Source organism: Spermophilus citellus (assembly GCF_964194105.1).
Source record: "Spermophilus citellus genome assembly, chromosome: 3".
NCBI classification, from domain to species: Eukaryota; Metazoa; Chordata; class Mammalia; order Rodentia; family Sciuridae; genus Spermophilus; species Spermophilus citellus.
Window position 1 is genome coordinate 51,169,564 of NC_138184.1, and position 19,199 is coordinate 51,188,762.

Sequence of the window (19,199 nt, forward strand, 5' to 3'; positions counted from 1 at the left end):
CACTTCTTTTGTCTTTCCAACTCCTCATCCTTCATCTTTAAAAATAGCCTTGTAGCATCTGTACAGGACTGTTACAAATGATAAGTGCTGTAATGTTGGGCACAGGAAATGGGCTCAGACCTCAATTCATATTCTAACTCCATTTCTTGCTGTGTGGCTTTGTCAAATTATTTAACATCTCTGAGCTTCATGATCCCCTCCATACAGGGTTTATGAGCTGATATATACTAAAGTAACTCGCAGTTATTGCTTAAATTTCAAATTATAGTTTCCTTTACCTTGGATCTGACATTTAAGTTTTTTATTGATGGAATCAAAGAATTCCTAATGAAGGGCAAAGAGCCAACAGGGATTATTCCAAAGAAAAGGAAAAAAAATGAAGTGCTTAAAGACGGGGTTGGTGAGGTTTTCCTGTTCAACATAACAGAAGCCAAATCACACCTCTATCAGAAAAAAGGTCTCCATGGTCAGACATCAGTGAGTGCCTGCTGAGTGCTTACTGGGTGCCAAGCATTATTTCATATACTCTTGACCACCAACCTACATCACAAAAAGTAGTAGATGCTATCATACTCTCCATTTTATAGGCAAAAAACAAATATCAGGTCACCTCTTGACTACATTGTGAAGGCCAGGATGTGGATCAAATGTGATTCCAAAGTCCCTATTCTTTTTGGGGGGTGGGGGGCCCTGGGGATTGAACTTGGGGGCACTTGACCACTGAGCCACACCCCCAGCCCTATTTTGTAATTTACTTTAGAATCAGGGTCTCACTGAGTTGTTTTGAACTCACGATCCTCTTGCCTCAGCCTCCTGAGCCACTGGGATTACAGGCATGCACCACTGTGCCCAGCCCAGAGTCCCTATTCTTAGACAACTCTTCCCTGCAGGACTTCTCAGAACCTTGAATGTTCTAAAGTATGTCAGAGTGGGATGAAGGTGTAACATTTTCCAAACTTCTTTGAGCACATTTAGCATTTCACTGAACACAGTAGTCCACCAAACCTAGGAAGCCACCAGAAAGAGCCTGCAGGGCTGCCAACTCTGACATCCTCTGGCATGGGCATAAAGGGCGGGGATCCTGGGACAAGACAGCCCTGGAAGTGGATCACATAAGCTACATGGCCTTATTGCCCAGCTCACCTGAAACAGCATCTGGCTCAGGCTGGCCACCCACCAGGTCCTCCACAGATGTGCTGCTGCCCTCTGCCCCGACGCCGCAGCCCCGAGGGCCCATGGCACTGGAACGCCGCCGCTCGTGGATCTCGTCTGAGATCCTCTCCAGGTTCTTCAGGGCTGTCTTGTACTCGCCCTTTGCCAGGGTCAATTTGGCCTGCAGGTCGTCCACTGTCTTCTTCAGTTGCTGGTCAGGAAGACGGGAGATTCAGTCAGTGAGCGCTGCCCGCGCTGGCCCCAAGACACTTGTTGAAGTGCAGGTTCAAGAACATTTTCTGCACTTCAAAGAATTTCCCAAGATGTGACTCAGAGAGCCCGATTACTCATCACAGCCACCCACTCACCAGATAGAAAACTCAGCCACCAACCCCTCTGTGCTCCCATCCAGGTGACAAGCTATGATATCCGGAAACTCTCACTGGTGGATTACAGCCCGTCAGGGAAGGAACACATGGAAGTCCCACAGTCTAGCCATCTGGTCCCTAGTACATTGGTTTTCAAACTTGTATCAGAATTCCCTGGAAGGCTGCTGAAGACTCAGAGCTCTGGCCACACGCCCAGAGGTTCAGATCTAGCAGGTGGAGGGTGAGGCCTGGGAACCAGCAAGTTGCCAGGTGGTACCGGTCTTAGGAGCAAGGGTAAAACATAGTACAGTCACTAAATGGCAGAGTTAGCTTCAGACGCCATGAGACGCCATCAGGACCATTTTCAGATCTAAAAACTCAGTCAAAGATCTCTCTCTACTCTCCCCTTGAAACAGCAAATGGGTCACTTGAAAGCCCGCTACCACATCAAAGTGGCGTTTTGAGTGCAGAAAAAACCCAAAAGGGACAAATCCCAAGGCAATACATACCTCAAGCTGCACGTAGTACTTTCCCTTGAGTTCAAAATAAGGTCTGCGGAAGACAGGAAGGAAAATCGTAAGAGTAATAAGACACAATGACCACGACAAACCTCACGAGATGCATCCGAGACGTTAGTTGCAGCAGGACAGGATTTAGTGAACTCTGACAAGGCCAAGAGATGAAGGCGATATTCCCAGCCTCAGGTCCCTAGTGACAGACACCTAACAGAGGTGGTGGGCCTCACCCCAGGGCTTGGTGATAGGAGGTTCATTCCTGGACACTGGGGACCCTGCACTTGGTTTACTCTCCTTTTGGTGGTGATGGGGGGCTGTTCAAGGCCACACAGAGGTACCCGGCAGCAATGCTGCTGGGGATCCGTTTTCCAAGGATGATTGACAGATGAGGCTGCTTAAACCACCTCCTCTGCGGGGCGAGAACAGCCCTCACTGGGCTTGGCGGGGCCACCACAAACTAAGGGGCTCTAGTTGATCCTTCAGGACGGTGGCCAGAGCTAGAGTTGGGCAGTTGGCAGAATCAACCAGGTCACAAGCAAGAGAAAGGACAAGAAATGTCAGCTTTCTCCCAGTCCCTTGGATTCAGAGTCAGCCAGAAGAACATGGCTCTTTAGGACCTGTGACATCAACACTAGAGCTGACCCATGAAGCTCCCATGTCCCCCACTGCTAGCATGCAGAGGACAAGGACATTGTAGGATGCCTTGGGCGAGTATGGAAAATCTCTTGCACCTTCCAAGTGGGTCATGCCTAGAGCAGCCCACCCCTCAGCATCCCCTGCCTCTGGAGGGTCACAGAGAACACTGAGGACCAGGAGGCCTGGGCAAGGGGCTCTGGTGAGAGGATGTGGAAGATGTCAACCCTGCAGCCCGGTGAAGGCTGCTCCCAGACTCACTTGGACTTGTTGATGGCCCTCTTGAGTTTCTTCTCCAGCTGTCGCATGCGGCCTATGGCGGCATTGTACCTGGCTGCAGTCTCCTTGTGCACCAGCTCGCTCCTCGTCTTGGTCTGCTCCGCCTCCATGACCTTCCAACAACAGCAGAGGTCAGCTCAGTCAAGCCCAGAACAGCTCCTGGTCGGGGTTATCACTTATATCACCTTGTGAGAAGGTTCTTGGAGGAAATTAGGAGTCAGACTCTCAGATTGAACCAACTTTCCAATTAAACGGGATTTTCTTTCCCATGGGTCTATTTTGAAAGAGCCTTGCCAGGTAAGATTAAATGGCCAAGTTTATGGGAAAGAAAAAGGAAAAATTAAAATTAGAGAAAATTTTGGAATATTCAGACTCAACCAATTTCCTCTGCTCAGGCCTCCTGGCTGTCAAGGAGCCATCTTGAGCTCCTCTTACTACCCTCTTGGGGCAGGAGCTGAAGGGCAGATAAATGGCCAAGTAGCGTGAGTGGGTACTTAAGAGGCGGCAGGAAGCTGGGTCCATGCCTGTAATCCCAGCAATCTGGGAGGCTAAGAGGATCGCACGTTTGAAGCTGGCCTGGGCAACTTAGTGATGCCTGTCTCAAAAAAAGAGAGCCCCTGGGCTCCACCCCAGTATTTTGTGTGTGTGTGTGTGTGTGTGTGTGTGTGTGTCTCCTTCCCCAAATATCCTGAATTCATTGGCTGAGCACAGAAAAAAAATCGAGGATCCAGAAAGGTCAAATTTTACATTAGGATGTGGCTCAAGCCGTAGCACACTCGCCTGGCATGCGTGCGGCCCGGGTTCGATCCTCAGCACCACATACCAACAAAGATGTTGTGTCCGCCGAGAACTAAAAAATATTAAAAATTCTCTCTCCCTCCCTCCTCTCTCACTCTCTCTTTAAAAAAAAAAAAAGTAATGAAAATGACAACCATGTCATTCATATCAGATCTTGAAGTTTGTTAAAAAAAAAATCCACTCAGGAGATAAGTCCAAGTTCTGGTGGGAAATTCTAGAGGGAATATTTTGTTAAGCCTGTTGATAATTTTTTTTTTTTTAAGGATCCTTGAGGGACAAAAATCAAGGCAATTCAAAGACAGGCTCAATCATTCTTTCTTCACATTCCATCAGGACAATGTCGAAGGCAGCCCAGGGCAGGCCCACCCACAGCACAGCTGGTCATTTCTTCCCCTCTCCTCTGCAGGAGCACAGTTAAGCTAAAGGGATTTTTGGTACTGGGGATTGAACCCAGGGGCACTTTACCACTGAACCACATCCCTAGCCCTTTTTCAGACAGGGTCTCGCTAAATTCCTTAGGGTCTTGCTAAATTGCTGAGGCTGGCTTCAAACTTGCCATCCTCCTGTCTCAGTCTCTGGAGTTGCTGGGATTACAAGCGTGTACCACACCTGGCTTAAAGGGTCCTTCTATATTTACCTAAGGAGCATCAGAGAGAAGCTCAAAGGACGCTTGGTCATTGGCCCACCTACTTGGACCCCAGCAGGACAATTTTTAGAGGGTCCACCCTGCCTGTAACTTGAGATTCAAAGAGAAGCTCACAGAAGGGTTATACCCTTTCCTCCAGGCAACAGCTGCAGTCAGCCCCCGGTGGTGGCTCATTTATTCAATAATTACTATTTATTCAATTACTTACAGTAATGTTTAAAGGTGCTAGGGAAAGTTGTGAATGCCTTCGATATAACAGTGATTTTTTAAATTCAATTCCTATATGTCTAAAAAGAATAAAAATTTTTTCAAAAAAAAATCACTGATGTCCTATTTTAGGGACCCTCCTTGGTTATATTTGACTTTGTCTTGGAGCTACTTTACAATCTTGTGAGTTGTTGAACACTGACAGTAATATAGATGATTCTCATCTAGAGAAATGAAGCTGGACTATATACTAGTGAAGATGTAATTGATTATCAGTGGCCCTCCAAGTAATGACCAATTTTGTATCTGACTGTAAGTCTACTTCAGCATTCCTGATTTTCTATGAGTGTTTTTTCTTTCATTCTCTTTAAAAATTTCAAGAACTGTTATAACATCTTACGTATCAGTTCCCTCCATCAGTTAAAGTCTTTGCCAGGACAACATTTTTATCTGTTATCAATTTACACTTTCACATTATTAAAAACATGTATCTTTTAACAAAGGCTTGAGATAATTTTTAAAATAGTCACCAAGTGCCAGGTGTGGGGGCACAGGCCTGTAATCCCAGTGGCTCTGGAGGCTGAGGCAGGAGGACCACAAGTTCAAATCCAGGCTTGGCAACTTAGCGAGGCCCTAAGCAACTCAGTGAGACCCTGTCTCTAAATAAAATATTAAAAAGGGCTAGGGATATGGATCAGTGATTAAGCACCCTGGGATCCCTGGTAGCCCCCTTCCCCGGAAAAAAAAAAAAAAAACCCACCAAGTCAGAGAAGGGAAATGAGCTAAGTGGGCAGGGGGTGACTAAAATGACTTCTCAACCAAGATTAAAGGATTAAGAGGACCTTTCCCTCTTGCTCCTCCTAACACCCGCTATTTCACAAGGAAACAGAATACACTAAAAATATTGTGCTTGACATTTGCGGGGAACCTCAGGAATGTTTCAGCTTTGCCTTAAACCTTGAACTCTAAGGATTGACTGGAGTAACCTTTATGAATACCCCAAACCCCAAGCTTATCCACAAAGACAATATATTGGGAGATTCGTTTCTTTCCAAAAGGATCTGGAGGCAGGGCTCACCTGTGAGGAGTGGTCTGAATGCGTATTAAACAGACTGAATTCCAAAAGCTGTAATTCAGGCTACTGAACAGAAAGAGTCCCCTGCAAGATGCCAGGTGCTCACCAGCACACAGACCCTCCGTCTCCCTCAGTCCCCAGGCTGCAAACAGAAGCAAAGCCTTTCTAAAATTAAACATGCACTTGGCGACACTGCCAGTAAAGACTGAAGGGTACAAATACATCCTACTTCATCCTTAACAGGCCACCTCTACCCTGTTCTGCCTGAATCCCCCCTCCCCACACATACCCACAATCCCCAGCTCTCCAAAGAAAACACACAGCTTCCCGCCTTGAAGGGGAGAGGGGGGCCACCAAGCTTGTCACCTGGTACATCTCCTAGGTAACCAAGGAGCTCCTCCATCTGCCGCCTAGAATCTGGCCTGAGGTGTGTGGTGATGGAAGGGAAGGGAGGGTAAGGGAGGAAGAGGGCAGCCCAGGGACAGGGGCTGTGCCTGCAAGGTTGAAGCAGCAGGGGACGAGGCAGAGCCACAGAGGAAAGCCATAATGAATCCCTCAAGGTAGCCGAGACAGCCTGAGCAATCAGACTAGTGCTTGAAACTCGGTCCCAGAGCAGCCTCTTCCCCCTCAAAGCCTGCACGAACCAGGTATTGTGGTCTGGACTCCAAGAATTCTCCTCCCATCTGCAAGGTCTGCTTTCATTTTACCACCATCATTGAGTCAGAGCTGCATGTGGTGACTGAACACCTACTGCATACAAGGCACTGCGCAGGACACAGTCGACTAAACTCTGGGCTGACAGCCTTGTTGGCGTGGACACTCCCAGCAGCAGTGACCATCATTCAAGGCAGTGGGGGATCCAGGGGGCCTTGGAACAGGTGTGGAATCTGAGGTGATGGATGAGGAGGAGGAGGACATACTTCTGACATAGGCCACGGTTTTTCCTGGCTTCTACTCACAGGTCCCTGAGGCCTATCTGCCATTTCCATAGGACGATCACACGGGGGACACAAAGGAAAACAGGGCACAAAGCTCAGCTTTCTGCCGCACTTCCCTGAGCTGGAAGGCTCCAGGTGAACTTAGCGGAAGGAGACAACTGTCCAACATGAAGAAGGTCTTCACTTCCCTCCAGATGGTTCAGAACTTTCTCACCAGAGTGGGCTCTGTCCTGGGGACTATCCACAGGCTCTGTGAGCTTCAGAGTGTCCACTGTAGCCTTCAGGACTAAGAAATCAGGCCATCCTGAGGTTCCGCAAACCTGCAGAGATGCGCTCCTGCCCCTCAGACCTACCCCAAATGCTCAAGAGTGGACGGCCCACTGGTGCCCACTGTCTCCCAGCAGACCCAGGCATCTGGAGCTGGCACTGCACCCAGGCCCAAGCAGGAAAGCACAGAAGGCCCTGCAGAAGGTCTGCCAGTACAAGGGTGCTGTGGGAACCACAGACCTCTGCCTCTTGCCCTCCTGGGCCATCAGGACAAAGTCAGCCTGCTGCACTCCCCGAAGCACCAGAGCAGTTGGGGCCTAAAAGTCCAGGGACCATGGAGCTACTGCTCAACAGCAGCCCATGCTCATGGTAAGCCCACAGAAGAGTCCAGACAGCTGTGCCTTCCTGCCGATGGGCACCAAACAGGTGTACCAACCTGGCGAGGCACAGCCTCCTTGCTGGGTCCCACCAGAGAACAACCTGAACTCACCCGCAGCGTGGCGCTCAGCCTCCCAACATGGCTTTCTAAACTGTTCCCAACCTGAGGTTCCTCCGCCCTCAGGTCTACTCGGAACCTCATTCAGCATCTTCTGAGCACGTTTCTTCTTGCATCCCTGTTCCAAGAGGACCCCAGAGGTGGCTCTCCATGCCACGTGAGAGACTTATGGTTCGGGGCCATTCGTAGCAGGGTAGCTGTCCTCAGCAGCTTGTCTGCCATCCCAGGCCTCATGTTCACTGCAGGACCAGGGAGCAGAGGCTGGCGACTCAGAGGATAAAAATCCATCACTTTCCCATGAAGGCTGCCTCAAGGCCAGAGCATCCAGGGGTAGCGGGGACTGTTGCCCAAACCTCTCTGGAGAGCAGAGGGATTCGGAACCCTGTGCCCCAAGGGAGATTGCTCACCAGCAGCCTCCGTGGGTCCGACTGAAACTCCTCGCTGTTCCTGTGGCCCTGTCTGTGGTGTGACCTGTGGCCTGATAGAGAGCACCTGGGCTCCTCACATGCCCCAGGATGCTGGCTTCAATTGTGGCTCCACGGCTGGCCACGGAATGTCACCATAGCAAATCTAAGGGGAATGGGCAGGGACATGCAGATGACCTTAGGTGAGGCATGTGTGGAGATGATGAGAAAGAACAGGTGATAGGAAGAACCAGCTTCCTGGTGTATCCAGAAGCAAGACAAAGTGGCAGATACTTTCTGGAGCCTTGTATTTTATTGAGAGAGAGGATCTCACTGAGTTTCTTTAGCACCTCGCTGTTGTGGAGGCTGGCTTTGAACTCGCAATCCTCCTGCGCCGCTGGGATTACAGGCCTGCACCACGGCCATCTATTTCATTCTTTTTTAAGGAACAGAGTCAATGATTTCTGAAATCATTTCTTAAAGGCTGGCGTGGATCTTCAGCTGGGCATCAGGGGTACTAAAAAGAAAAGGTGAACCTGCAGCTAAGTTCGAATTTCCTTTAGTGTTTTGTCCTTTTACACCTAGCAGGCTTTGTCTTGTGATTTCCCTAGATCACCATCCTCCTCCCTTTGTGTTTTTTTTTTCAGGAGCTGATGCAGGGAAACAATTCCCGCCTATGTTTAGCTCTATGAGCATCATGACCACTAGGGGGCAGGAGACTCAAGGCCACAGAAGCCAGGCAAGGCCAGAGTGCCTCAGGCTTCCAGGGGAGGTGGCATAAAGTCAATGCAGATTTGAGTCTTCAAGTGATTTGTGTGTCAGGCTTTCTATTTAAGGATGCTCAAGTCCATCTTTAATTATTAGATACCCCAGGACTTGAGCAGCTGTGGCAGGTGATGTTGAAAAGGGAGAAGCCGTTGGCACGGACTTTTCTATTCCAGTCCCACAGGCAGCTCCTCAGGGAGACACCAGACCACAGAGTTGCAACCCCCACTCCTCCGCATGTCACTTCAGCCTCATCAGCAAGGTCTTGGTGGGAGTGGCTGCAGCCACTAAAGTGACACTCAAGCACTTGTCTGCCCTGTAGCAACCCTCTGGCCTTGCTTCTACCTTCTTTTTCTGGCTCTTGTGTTCTCAACCTAGAATGGGACAGAGTGTGCATGACAGACCGAGGCTACTGCCAAGGGATGCCAAGAACACAGGCCAGGACATCCCAGGAGCAGCTCAGGAGCCAGGCCTGGAAGAGAAGAGTGGTATCCAGAACATGCTGTAAGACTCCTGGTAAGCTCCGCAGAGTTAGAAAGTGTCACCGAGCCAAGCAACTGTCCCTGCTTGTTATGATCTGAAAGTTTGCATCCCCCCAAATTCATGTTATAACCCAATCCCCTGAGTGACGGTATTAGGGGCCAGGCCTTTGGAGGTGATAAGGTCATGAGGGTGGGACCCTTATAAAAAAAAGGGGCCTAAGAGCTAGTTTGCCCCTCCATGAGTGAGAAGACAGCCCTCAAATGAACCAGGAAACAGATCCCTGCCAGATGCATCCTCCGGAACTTTCATCTTGGACTTCCCCGTCTCCAGAATCATGAGAAATGCACGTCTGATATTTATAAGCCACCCAGTTTGTGGCACTCTATGGTAGCAGCCCAAATAAACCAAGACAGTACCACTTCTGATTCTGAGCAGGGTGACCAAAGAGGTCTTGGGATCTGCTAAAGAGACAACAGATAATGGCCTAAATCCCAGTGAGTCTAATACTAGAGAAAGGTCATCCACTGTCCACTTCCTACTCTATGCAGGCTCCCTGAATCCCAGCCTCAACCTGGAAGGCCAGGCCCAAATGCCTACTTCATTCTGGTCTTACCCACCATGATCCCCCACTTTCCACCACCAGCATATGCACACCGTAAATGAACACTCAGCAATGCTTCACACTTTGTGTGTGTGTGTGGGGGTAACCAGGGATTACACTCAGGGGCACTCAGCCACTGAGCCACATCCCCAGCCCTATTCTGTATTTTATTCAGAGACAGGATCTCACTGAGTTGCTGAGTGCCTTACTTTTGTTGAGGCTGGATTTGAACTCGCAATCCTCCTGCCTCAGACTTCTAAGCCGCTGGGATTACACAGACACTTTTTTCTTTTTATTTTTTTTTAAGATAGGGTTTAAGGTGCCCAGGCTGGCCTCAAACTTACGATCTTCCTGCCTCAGCCTCCTACCACTGTGCCTAGCAGAGACTATTCATCAAGAGCCTCCATCTGGCATTCAAAACCTAGACAGCCCTGGAAACAACACGGCTCCCGTGGGAAGCCCAAGTCCACTGTCAAGTCCTTCAGGGATGATCTAATTCAGACAAACCTTAAACAACAGAGAGAAAGGGCAGCCCCACTGTCACTGGGTGACTGTCATCCCAGAGTACGATTTAGGGCCAGGCCCAGCCAAGAAACCACAAGAAGTTAACCTGTGGCTTTAGAATGTTTTTAGGCAAAACTGGGAGTCTGTTAACTATGCTTGGGGGAAACCACTGCACACACATGAGCATAGACCCAGACCAGACACACACACACACACACACACACACACACACACACACACACACAGACACGAGGCTATGAGTCCTACCCTCTGGGTGGCATGATTCAGCATCTCCTGCCAGGCAGAGTCGAACTGCCGCTTGTCATCCTCCAGCAGCCGCTGCTCGGCCAGGGAGATGGTCTCTTTGGCAGCACGGAGCACCTCGGTGGCCCTCTGGAAGTCCTGTGTGGCTTTCTGAGCCTCCAGCTGAGCCTGTGCAAGAAAGAACCCTCATGAGGCCTCAGGCAATCATGGCAGGGCCCCCAGGGTCCATACCCTCCAAATGCTGAGCTGCCCAGGCCCAAGACACACCCCCTCCAGCTCTGCTGCTCAGCTGGGGGAACAGGTTGGCACCTCCAGGCCTCACTGATAAGGCCAAGGTTAACAAGGTAGTCCCCAACACCTTCCCTGCCCAGATCCAAGACTCAACTGATGACATGTCAGAGCCAGATAGCATCTCCTGGCTTTGTTCTGTGGATGGGGAGTCATGGCTGTGCGTACACAGGCTTCCCCAAAGCTGGCTGGAAGCAGGGCTGTGACCAGGTTGCCAGCAGTGTAAGCCCCGACCCAGTTCTGTCACCACCAGTTGGTCCCCCACTCAATCCACACTGACACCAGTGACGGGGCAGGAACAGCACCAGCCAGGCAACAGGAAGGACCTCATCGTAACAACAGAGTCACTGCTTCCAAGGGACATCGAGTGGGGCAAGCAACCTCTAGTATAGCTGACCATACATCCAAAGCCGTCACATATGGCCCTTGAGCACCTGAATTGTGATTATTCCACACCGAGTGCAAAGCACCCCTAAGTTTAAAGACTTAGTACAAAAGACAAGACAGTTATACATTAAATTTTCTATTGGCCGGGTATAGTAGAACATGCCTGTAATCCCAGAGACTTGGGAGGCTGAGGCAGGAGGATCCTAAGTTCAAGGCCAGCCTCAGCAACTTAGCAGGGCCCTATCTCAAAAGAAAAAAATAAAAAGTACCAGGGATGTAGCCCAGTGATAGAGTGCTCCCCAGTACCACCAAAAGTAAATAAATGATAATAAAATAAAAATGTAAATCAGATAGAAGAAGGGGACCAGAGGGAGGGAGGAGAGGGAAAAGGAAGGAACTGGGGAGTGAAACTGATCAAACTATACTGTTTTGTGTGCGTGTATGAATATATTATAACAAATCCCACTGTTACGTACATGATAACGCACCAAGAAAAAAAACATTATGTAGAAATAATGCAAATATGGTCACAAACTAATAAATATTTTAAAAAATGTGAATCAGCCAGGGGTGGTGGCATGCTGGGAATCCCAGGGGCTTAAGAAGCTAAGGCAGGAGTATATTGAGGTCAAACCCAGCCTCAGCAAGTTAGGGAGACTTTGTCTCTAAATATAAAAGGACTGGGGATGTGGCTCAGTGGTTAAGCGCTCCTAGGTTCAATCCCCAGTACCCCCCACCACCAAAAAAAATTTAAAATCATATGATGAAATAACATTTGGGATCTACCAGGCTCAATAAAATATATTAAAATTTGAAATCAATTTAAAAATGATTAATTTTAAGTTATTAAAATTAATTTCACCACGGCTACCAGGACATCTTTCGGACAGCAGACACCCCTACCCCGAGAGTGGTCCACAGGACTAATTGTGCCGCAGCATAGGAAATGGGCAGAGAAACGGGCCAGCTGCCATTTTCTATAGGCCTGCCGTGAATTCCCCACCAGAGCTCAGGAAGTCGCTGCAGCGCCCACCCACCTCCACCCTTGGTTAACCAGGTCCCCAAGTCATTTTACTTGAGCCTTGAAGGGACACCCAAGGGACAACCCCTGAGACTCAAGACTGGGGAAGGCCAGGGGCCTCGCCCTTCCCCAGAGTGATTCTCACATGACCTGGAGGAACTTTTCAGAAACCACAGGCTGAGGACACTAAGGGAAAAAAGAAACCTCAGAGGCTGGAGCACCCCAGCCCCCGGGGCAAGAAACAATCCTTGGCATCCCTGGTTACCACCCTGCCACACACCCAGCCCTCCAGGCGCTGAAATCAGCATGGCAGAGACCAGAGGTGGGTACAGACTGCAGAGTCGCCCAGGAGAGTGTCCCAGGACAGAGGGAAACGCCAGTCGGGAATGTGAAGGAAAAATGATTCTCAGTAGATGGAATTGAGGACGACTTCCTCAGGAAGAAGGACTCCTGCCTGAGGACTGAAGGACACAGCTCACTTTCAACAGCAGGGTCACAGCAGGCCAGGAGGAAGCATCTGAGGCTCTGAAGACCTATTATAAAACCTAGTATCTATAGGAGATTTGACAAAAAGCCTGAGAATAATTTTTTAGGGGTACTGGGGATTGAACCTGGGGTGCTTAACCACTGAGCCACATCCCCAGCCCTAATTTTTATCTTTTATTTAGAGACAGGGCCTCTCTAAGTTGCTTAGGGCTTCACTAAGTTGCCGAGGCTGGGTTTGAACTCCCCTAGTGCCTCAGCCTCCTGAGCCGCTGGGATTACAGGGGTGCACCACCACACCTGGTGAGAGTGAATTTTTGAAAAGGAATCGACTAGAAATCTTGAATAAATGCCAGGCTAACCCTTCCAAAGTGGCTGGCAGAATCTACCTGCTGTGGAGATCCAGGACCGGGCAGGCACCTACATTCACTCAGGTGAACCTCAGCTACACAGCAGTATTAAAAGATGCTCACTTCACTAGAACTGAGTGACCTGCTAAGAAACAGATGGCATCATGCCCTCTCAGTAGGTCTCGGCCTCCCAGCTGGGCCTCGGCCTCCCAGCTGGGCCTCTAGCCCACCCTTGGTTGTTCCAGGTGAGACAGCCCCGGGCCTAGGTCTGCCCAGACAGGCTGCAGGCAAGGCTGAGGCCCAGCTCCTTCCTCCACCTACAGACTACCTATAGCTACAAACCAACTCCGGGAGATAGTGATTCATCCCATGGGCTCCTAGCACTTTCTAGAATGGAATCTTGTTTTTTTATTTCTAGGAAATCTTAGAATTCCCATTCAGCTCCACTTAAGAGTAGACTCTCCTCCCCCAGTTCTCCTGCTTGCATATAAAGAAAAGGGACACCCTCATGGGGACCTTCTGAAACAGCTGCTATACCTCAGCCCGCACTTCTTCACACCCTTGCCACACAAATAAGGGAACCACACCTCCTACATAGAGGGGACAGGAAGCCCATTTGATGTGGCCTTTTAAAACACGCTCTCTGGCAAATTCCCAGCAAGTTTCTGAAGTTTCTGCAAGATTCGTTCTCTCCTGTACTGTGACACCAGAAGCACACCAACCTTGTCATGTCATTTATCACAGTCCAACTAAGGGCAGGGCTCAGTCTATATGCAACCCAGACACCAGGTGGCATGTCTCCATCAGTTGCCCACTTACTGGTCCATTCATTCAAGTTGATACTGGGCGTCTGGTCCACACTCACTGCCTGTTCCCTCGAGTTCCTCGAGTTCCTCGAGAGCAGAGGATTCGAGGATCAGGATAAGGCGATGTGCCCCTGTGACTAATTTGCAGCTAATGAGGAGGCAACGAACATGGAGTGGACCTGCAGGAGGGCTCCTGTCACAGATTAAATGTTTGTGTCCCCTACCATATCTACACGTAGAAGCCCCAGCCCCCAATTTCACTGTCTTGGGAGGTGAAGGAAGAAGTTAGGGTTAGATGTGGTCATGACAGCGAGGCCCTCGTGACATGATTAGTACCATCATAAGAAAATAACTGGGACTCCTTCACTGACAGGGACCAAGAAAGGGGATGTGAGCACACAAGGCAATGGCAGCCTTCTATAGGCCTGGAGAGAACCCACGCCAGACAGTGAAGTTGCTGGTACCTTCCTCTTGGAACTCGCCAACCTCCAGAATTAACAGTCAGAACTAAATGTCTAGCCACCCAGGCAACGGTACTGTTTTGCAGCAGTCTGAGCAGACTAAGACAGCTGAGGGTATCAAAAGGGCACTGCTACTGGGCGCAGTGGCACATACCTCTTATCCCAGTGGCTCAGGAGGCTGAGGCAGGAGGATCACAAATTCAAAGGCAGCCTCAGCAACTCGGCAAGACCCTGTCCCTAAATAAAATATAAAAAGGGCTGGGGATGTGCTCAGTGGATTGAGTGCCTCTGAGTTTAATTCCCCATTAAAAAAAGAAAAGGCATTGCTTTAACAAATACCTAAAAAATGTAGAAAAAGCTTTAAACTGGGAAGTTTTGAGGTACATGCTAGAGATCACATTTCCCTTTTTTTGAGGTGGGGACTGAACACAGGGGCACTGAATCACTGAGACATATCTCCAACCACACCACACTACTCCCTTTTAAAAAAAATATTTTACTTAGAGACAGGGTCTGACTAAATTGCTTAGGGCCTCGCTAAGTTGCTGAGGCTGGCTTTGAACTGGTGATCCTGCTGCCACAGCTGCTTGAGCCACTGGGATTATAGGTGTGTGCCACCAGCCAGATCAGATTTCATAATACTACAGAAAAATTAAGAATTGAACCCAAGAGTGCTCTACTACCAAGCAACTCCCCCAGCCCTTTTTAATTTTTTTTTTTTTTTTTTAATTCTGACAGAGTCTCATTAGGTTGCTCAAGCTAGCCTCAAACTTATGATCCTCCTGCTTCAGCCTCTGAGCAGCTGGGATCACGGTATACACCATCACTGTGCCTGGCCCAGAAAAATACATCTCTAAAACCACACACACAAGGCAGGAGCCCCGGAGGAGGGGGAGTACCCTATTGCTCGTCATTAGTAGAACAGTCCATTCAATATTTATTAAGTCCCTCTGGTGGCTCAGCTCTGGAAGGGCTAAACCCACATCTAAACAAGGGACTCCAATTCAGTTCATTAGGAACCCTAAAACAAGGCTGGCCTTGACAAGACACAGAGGTGTAAAATACCATGGGAATATAAGGAAGGGAGAGAGTACGGTGTGAAAGGTCTCACAGGGAAGGGTCCTCAGGGGAGAAGGGGTCAGCCATCGGGCCAGGCCATATCTCAGTTTCCACACGCAGCTCACAGAGGCGGCTACACCCAAGGCTGCTTTCCAGTGTCATCATGGGACCCGTGACCTCCAGAGTCAGAAGCAAATTTAGCACTCCCAGAGAGCACTGGCTATTTAGTGCTCACACTAGACATGAAAGAGGACGCCTAGAAGTCTTTGGCACCTCCAATCCAGTTTAACCTTCAGGCCCTCACAGAGGACCCAGGCCCTGGTTTTAGTGCGTAATTGGAATAAGGACTGTCACCCACAGGCTCCCTCACGTGAACAAGTGGCATGATGATTCACTCCCAAAGGACAAAGGCAGGAGGGGAGTCAGGCTTATAATAGAACTGGTCTGAGCTGTACGATGCGACACAGGGAAATGTTAACTATCTTCCTGACTCATAGATCCTGACAGCTTTCAGGGAAACAGCTCCACGGGGAGAATTTTAAAAGGCTGCTCATGAATGGACGCGATAAATGACCTTCATTACACGCTGTCCCAAGCATCACCGGGAAGCACTTGGAAATGCACAGGCGTCCCACAAAGCGTCATCAGCAAAGAGGGCTGCCATTGTCCAGTGAGAAGGGAGACGGGCTGCAGTCATGACCGTGACTCATGTCCACACCAGCCCAGAACTGCTCTCAGAACAAGAGCATCCAAATATTTGCACTGTGGCAGTGACGGAGGTGGAAGGAAGTTGACAGACTTCCCAGGTTAAGTCCCTCGTTTTTTGTTTAGAGACACCTAGTTGCTTAGGGCCTCACTAAGTTGTTGAGGCTGGCTTTGAACTCACGATCCTCCTGCCTCAGCCTCCTGAGCTTCTGGGATTACAGGCATGTGCCACCATGCCTGGTGAGCCCCTCATTTTCCTAAGGAGGGCCCAGAGTTGCAAGGGAACTTGCTGATACCACACGGCTCTCACGGCCGGCCAGAGCCAGGAACCCAGAGCCCCAGCTGCGGGTCTGAGGCTATTTCTGCTGGGTAGTTCTGACACTTGACTAACGTTACCACTGGTGAGTCTACCTGTCAGCAAGGAGATCAGCAGAGGGGCCGAGGATGGGAACACAGACCACACATGACTTGCCACTTTCTAGATGGGGTTCCTGTCCTCACACAGATCTCACAAACACACCAGCCAGTCAGCTCTGAAAACTGGAAAGGGGTGGGCGAGGTGGTGCACACTTGTAAACCCAGTGGCTTGGGAGGCTGAGGCAGGAAGATCACGGGTTCAAAGCCAGCCTCAGGAACTTGGTGAAGCCCTAAGCAACTCAGTAAGACCTCACCTCTAAATAAAGTATGAAAAAGGGCTGGGGATGTGGCTCAGTGGTTAAGCGTCCCTGGGTTCAATCCCTGTTACCAAAAAAAAAGTAAAAGTGAGAGACTTCCAGAACCCTTGGATGCCTGAACCCTTGGGAGGAGTGTGGGGGAGGGGACCTTAGTGGGCAGTAAGCACTACACAGGGAGGAGAAGGAGGAACTGGCTTCTCCTCCTCCTGAGTGGCTGGACTGGGATGAACCGGCTGCCACAAGGCCAGAAAAAGGTCCAGGGGCTTTCTGTCCCTGTTTTTATGTTTCAATATGATACAATTCTGTCCTTGCCTCTCTACGGAGGAGGTTGTACACGGGGCTGGAACGAATCCTCCCCCAGCCAGAAGTTCATGAAGAAGTCTCAGATCCCTTTCCAACCTATCTGAGGAAGATCAAACCGCTTTGAAAACCTGTTCCAACCCCCCTGTGAGCCTCTGCATCAAAGTGGAAAAAGACGACATCTTTTGTCAATTTTACTAAAGCTGTGATTTCTACCTATTTTCTGGGGAATCCTAGGGATCAGCTGTTGATAGAGTGCCCCGAGTCTTTCCATCTTAGAAAGTTCTTCCTATTCCCCTTTCAAACTTCTTTGAAAGGTTAAGTGGCAAGCAGCCAGAGATGGGTACTAGCCATTTCTGGTACATTTTGCGCCTGAGGTCATTTTGGATAAAAACATGATAATCAGAATCATCCCCAGCCAAGCCTGTTGGTGTGATCCCAACAACTCAGGGAGCTGAAGCAAAGAGGATTGCAGGTTCGAGGACAGCCTCAGCCACTTGGATCCTGTCTCACAATTTTAAAAAAGGGTATGGACACATCGGCTCATGCCTGTAATCCCAGTTTCCATTCAAAATCATTTCGTATGGAGAATTCCATTTAGTTCATTTGATTCCTTGATTGTAACAGCCGGTGTTCCTAAATTTTTCACTTTTATTATTTAGTCAAATTTACTAGGAACAACCCATTTCTACTTCAAAATGGCAGATTTGATCTAGTGAATAGTTTCATCCATATCACACTTTACTAACTTATATCAGAGGTTTTCCACTATTTCCATCTAACTACGTTTTCCTGCATCTATTGCCACTGTTCTGTCTTGCAGTACTGGGGACAGAAATCAGTGCCTTATGTGTGCTAGGCAAGTGCATTTTTTTTTGGGGGGGGGTAAGCAGGGATTGAACTCAGGGGCACTTAACCACTCAACCTCCTGGGTTGCTGGTATTATAGGAGTGTGCCACCACACCACACCCAGCCAGCAAGTGCACTCTTAAATTTTTTTTTCCTTCTATTTTCCTTCAAAGCTGGAATTGAATAAAACCTATTGTCCTGCCAGTTTGATCCTGAATATATCTGGAACAGCAAGTGTTTACAGCCCAGCCTCACTTCCCCCATATTAGTGCCACTGGCTATCACCACCACTAAACTGTACCCCAACTCAGTGCTTTATAGATCTGAAAATTCAAACTTATCTGGGCATCAATTCTACTCAGACTCAAAGGTTACCACGTACAGTCTGAGCCATTACTACACTGTAGATTATTTCCAACAATGTATTATAAAATATATATGTGGGGGGAGAGGGGCATGGTGGTGCACACCTGTAATCCCAGCAGCTCAGGAGGCTAAAGCAGGAGGATTGCAAATTTAAAGTCAGCCTCAGCAACTTAGCAAGCCCCTAGGCAACTCAGTGAGACCCTATCTCCAAATAAAATGTAAAAAGGGCCGGGGACGTGGTTCAGGGGTTAAGTGCTCCTGGGTTCAATTCCTAGTACCAAAAACAAACAAAATTATATATATATATGTATGTGTGTGTGTGTGTGTGTGTGTGTATCTACATATGCTACAAACTAAATAAAAGATCTTTGGTCTGAATTCATCCTTAGAGAAATATGAGGAAACAGTGATTTGAATAGCCACAGGGCCAGCAGCCTTATCAGTGGATGGCCACACAGCTGTTAACATATCATCTGTCCAAGGGGCCCCAAGGGGTTAGAAAAACAAAGGTCAAACAGTTTTGCTCTGTCCTGGGATTAAAGATGAATTACTTAAAAGTAAAAATTAAACAGCTCTTATTTGCTTCAAAACATAGTTACAAATGAGAACAAAGAGCTGGGAGTGGGAGATGCGCAGAGGAAATAAGATCAGCTAGTGGTTCACTGGAGAAGCTGAATGATTCACAGGGGCCCACTATATTCTTTTCTCTACTTGTATATATTGATTTTTTTTTTTGGTAGGGGCGTTTCCAGGGATTGAATCCAAGGACATTTGACCACTGAGCCTCATTCCCAGCCCTTTTTTGTATTTTATTTTGAGACTGGGTCTCTCCGAGTTGCTTAGCACCTCACTAAGTCACTGAGGCTGGCTTTGAAGTTGCAATCCTCCTGCCTCAGCCTCCTGAGCTGCTTGGATAGATTTGAAATTTCTGACCCAGTTTCTGCAGAATGATCCCAATTCCTGAGTCACCTAGGGTCTCAGACTGGCCAGAGTGTTTGACTCAAAGGTTTCAGCTGGGGACACTGGGGAGAGTCCCCCAGGATTGAGTCCACCTC

At 48.8% G+C, this 19,199-nt stretch overlaps 1 protein-coding gene across 2 annotated transcripts in view; it reads right to left on the bottom strand.

The window, feature by feature from the left end:
- Positions 1-19,199, bottom strand: part of SH3BP5 (SH3 domain binding protein 5) — a 71,854-nt gene that overhangs the window by 3,238 nt on the left and 49,417 nt on the right. The window contains exons 1-5 of one of the 2 annotated variants that reach the window (XM_081287001.1): positions 10,663-10,772; positions 10,399-10,563; positions 2,930-3,060; positions 2,030-2,072; positions 1,144-1,363 (exon numbers count right to left, since the gene is read on the bottom strand). In XM_081287001.1, coding sequence (XP_081143127.1) covers positions 1,144-1,363; positions 2,030-2,072; positions 2,930-3,060; positions 10,399-10,422 — 418 coding nt within the window. In that variant the 5' untranslated portion in view covers positions 10,423-10,563; positions 10,663-10,772. Of the gene's footprint in view, positions 1-1,143; positions 1,364-2,029; positions 2,073-2,929; positions 3,061-10,398; positions 10,564-10,662; positions 10,773-19,199 lie in introns of those variants that run through there. The other variant, XM_081287000.1, reaches the window with a different exon arrangement.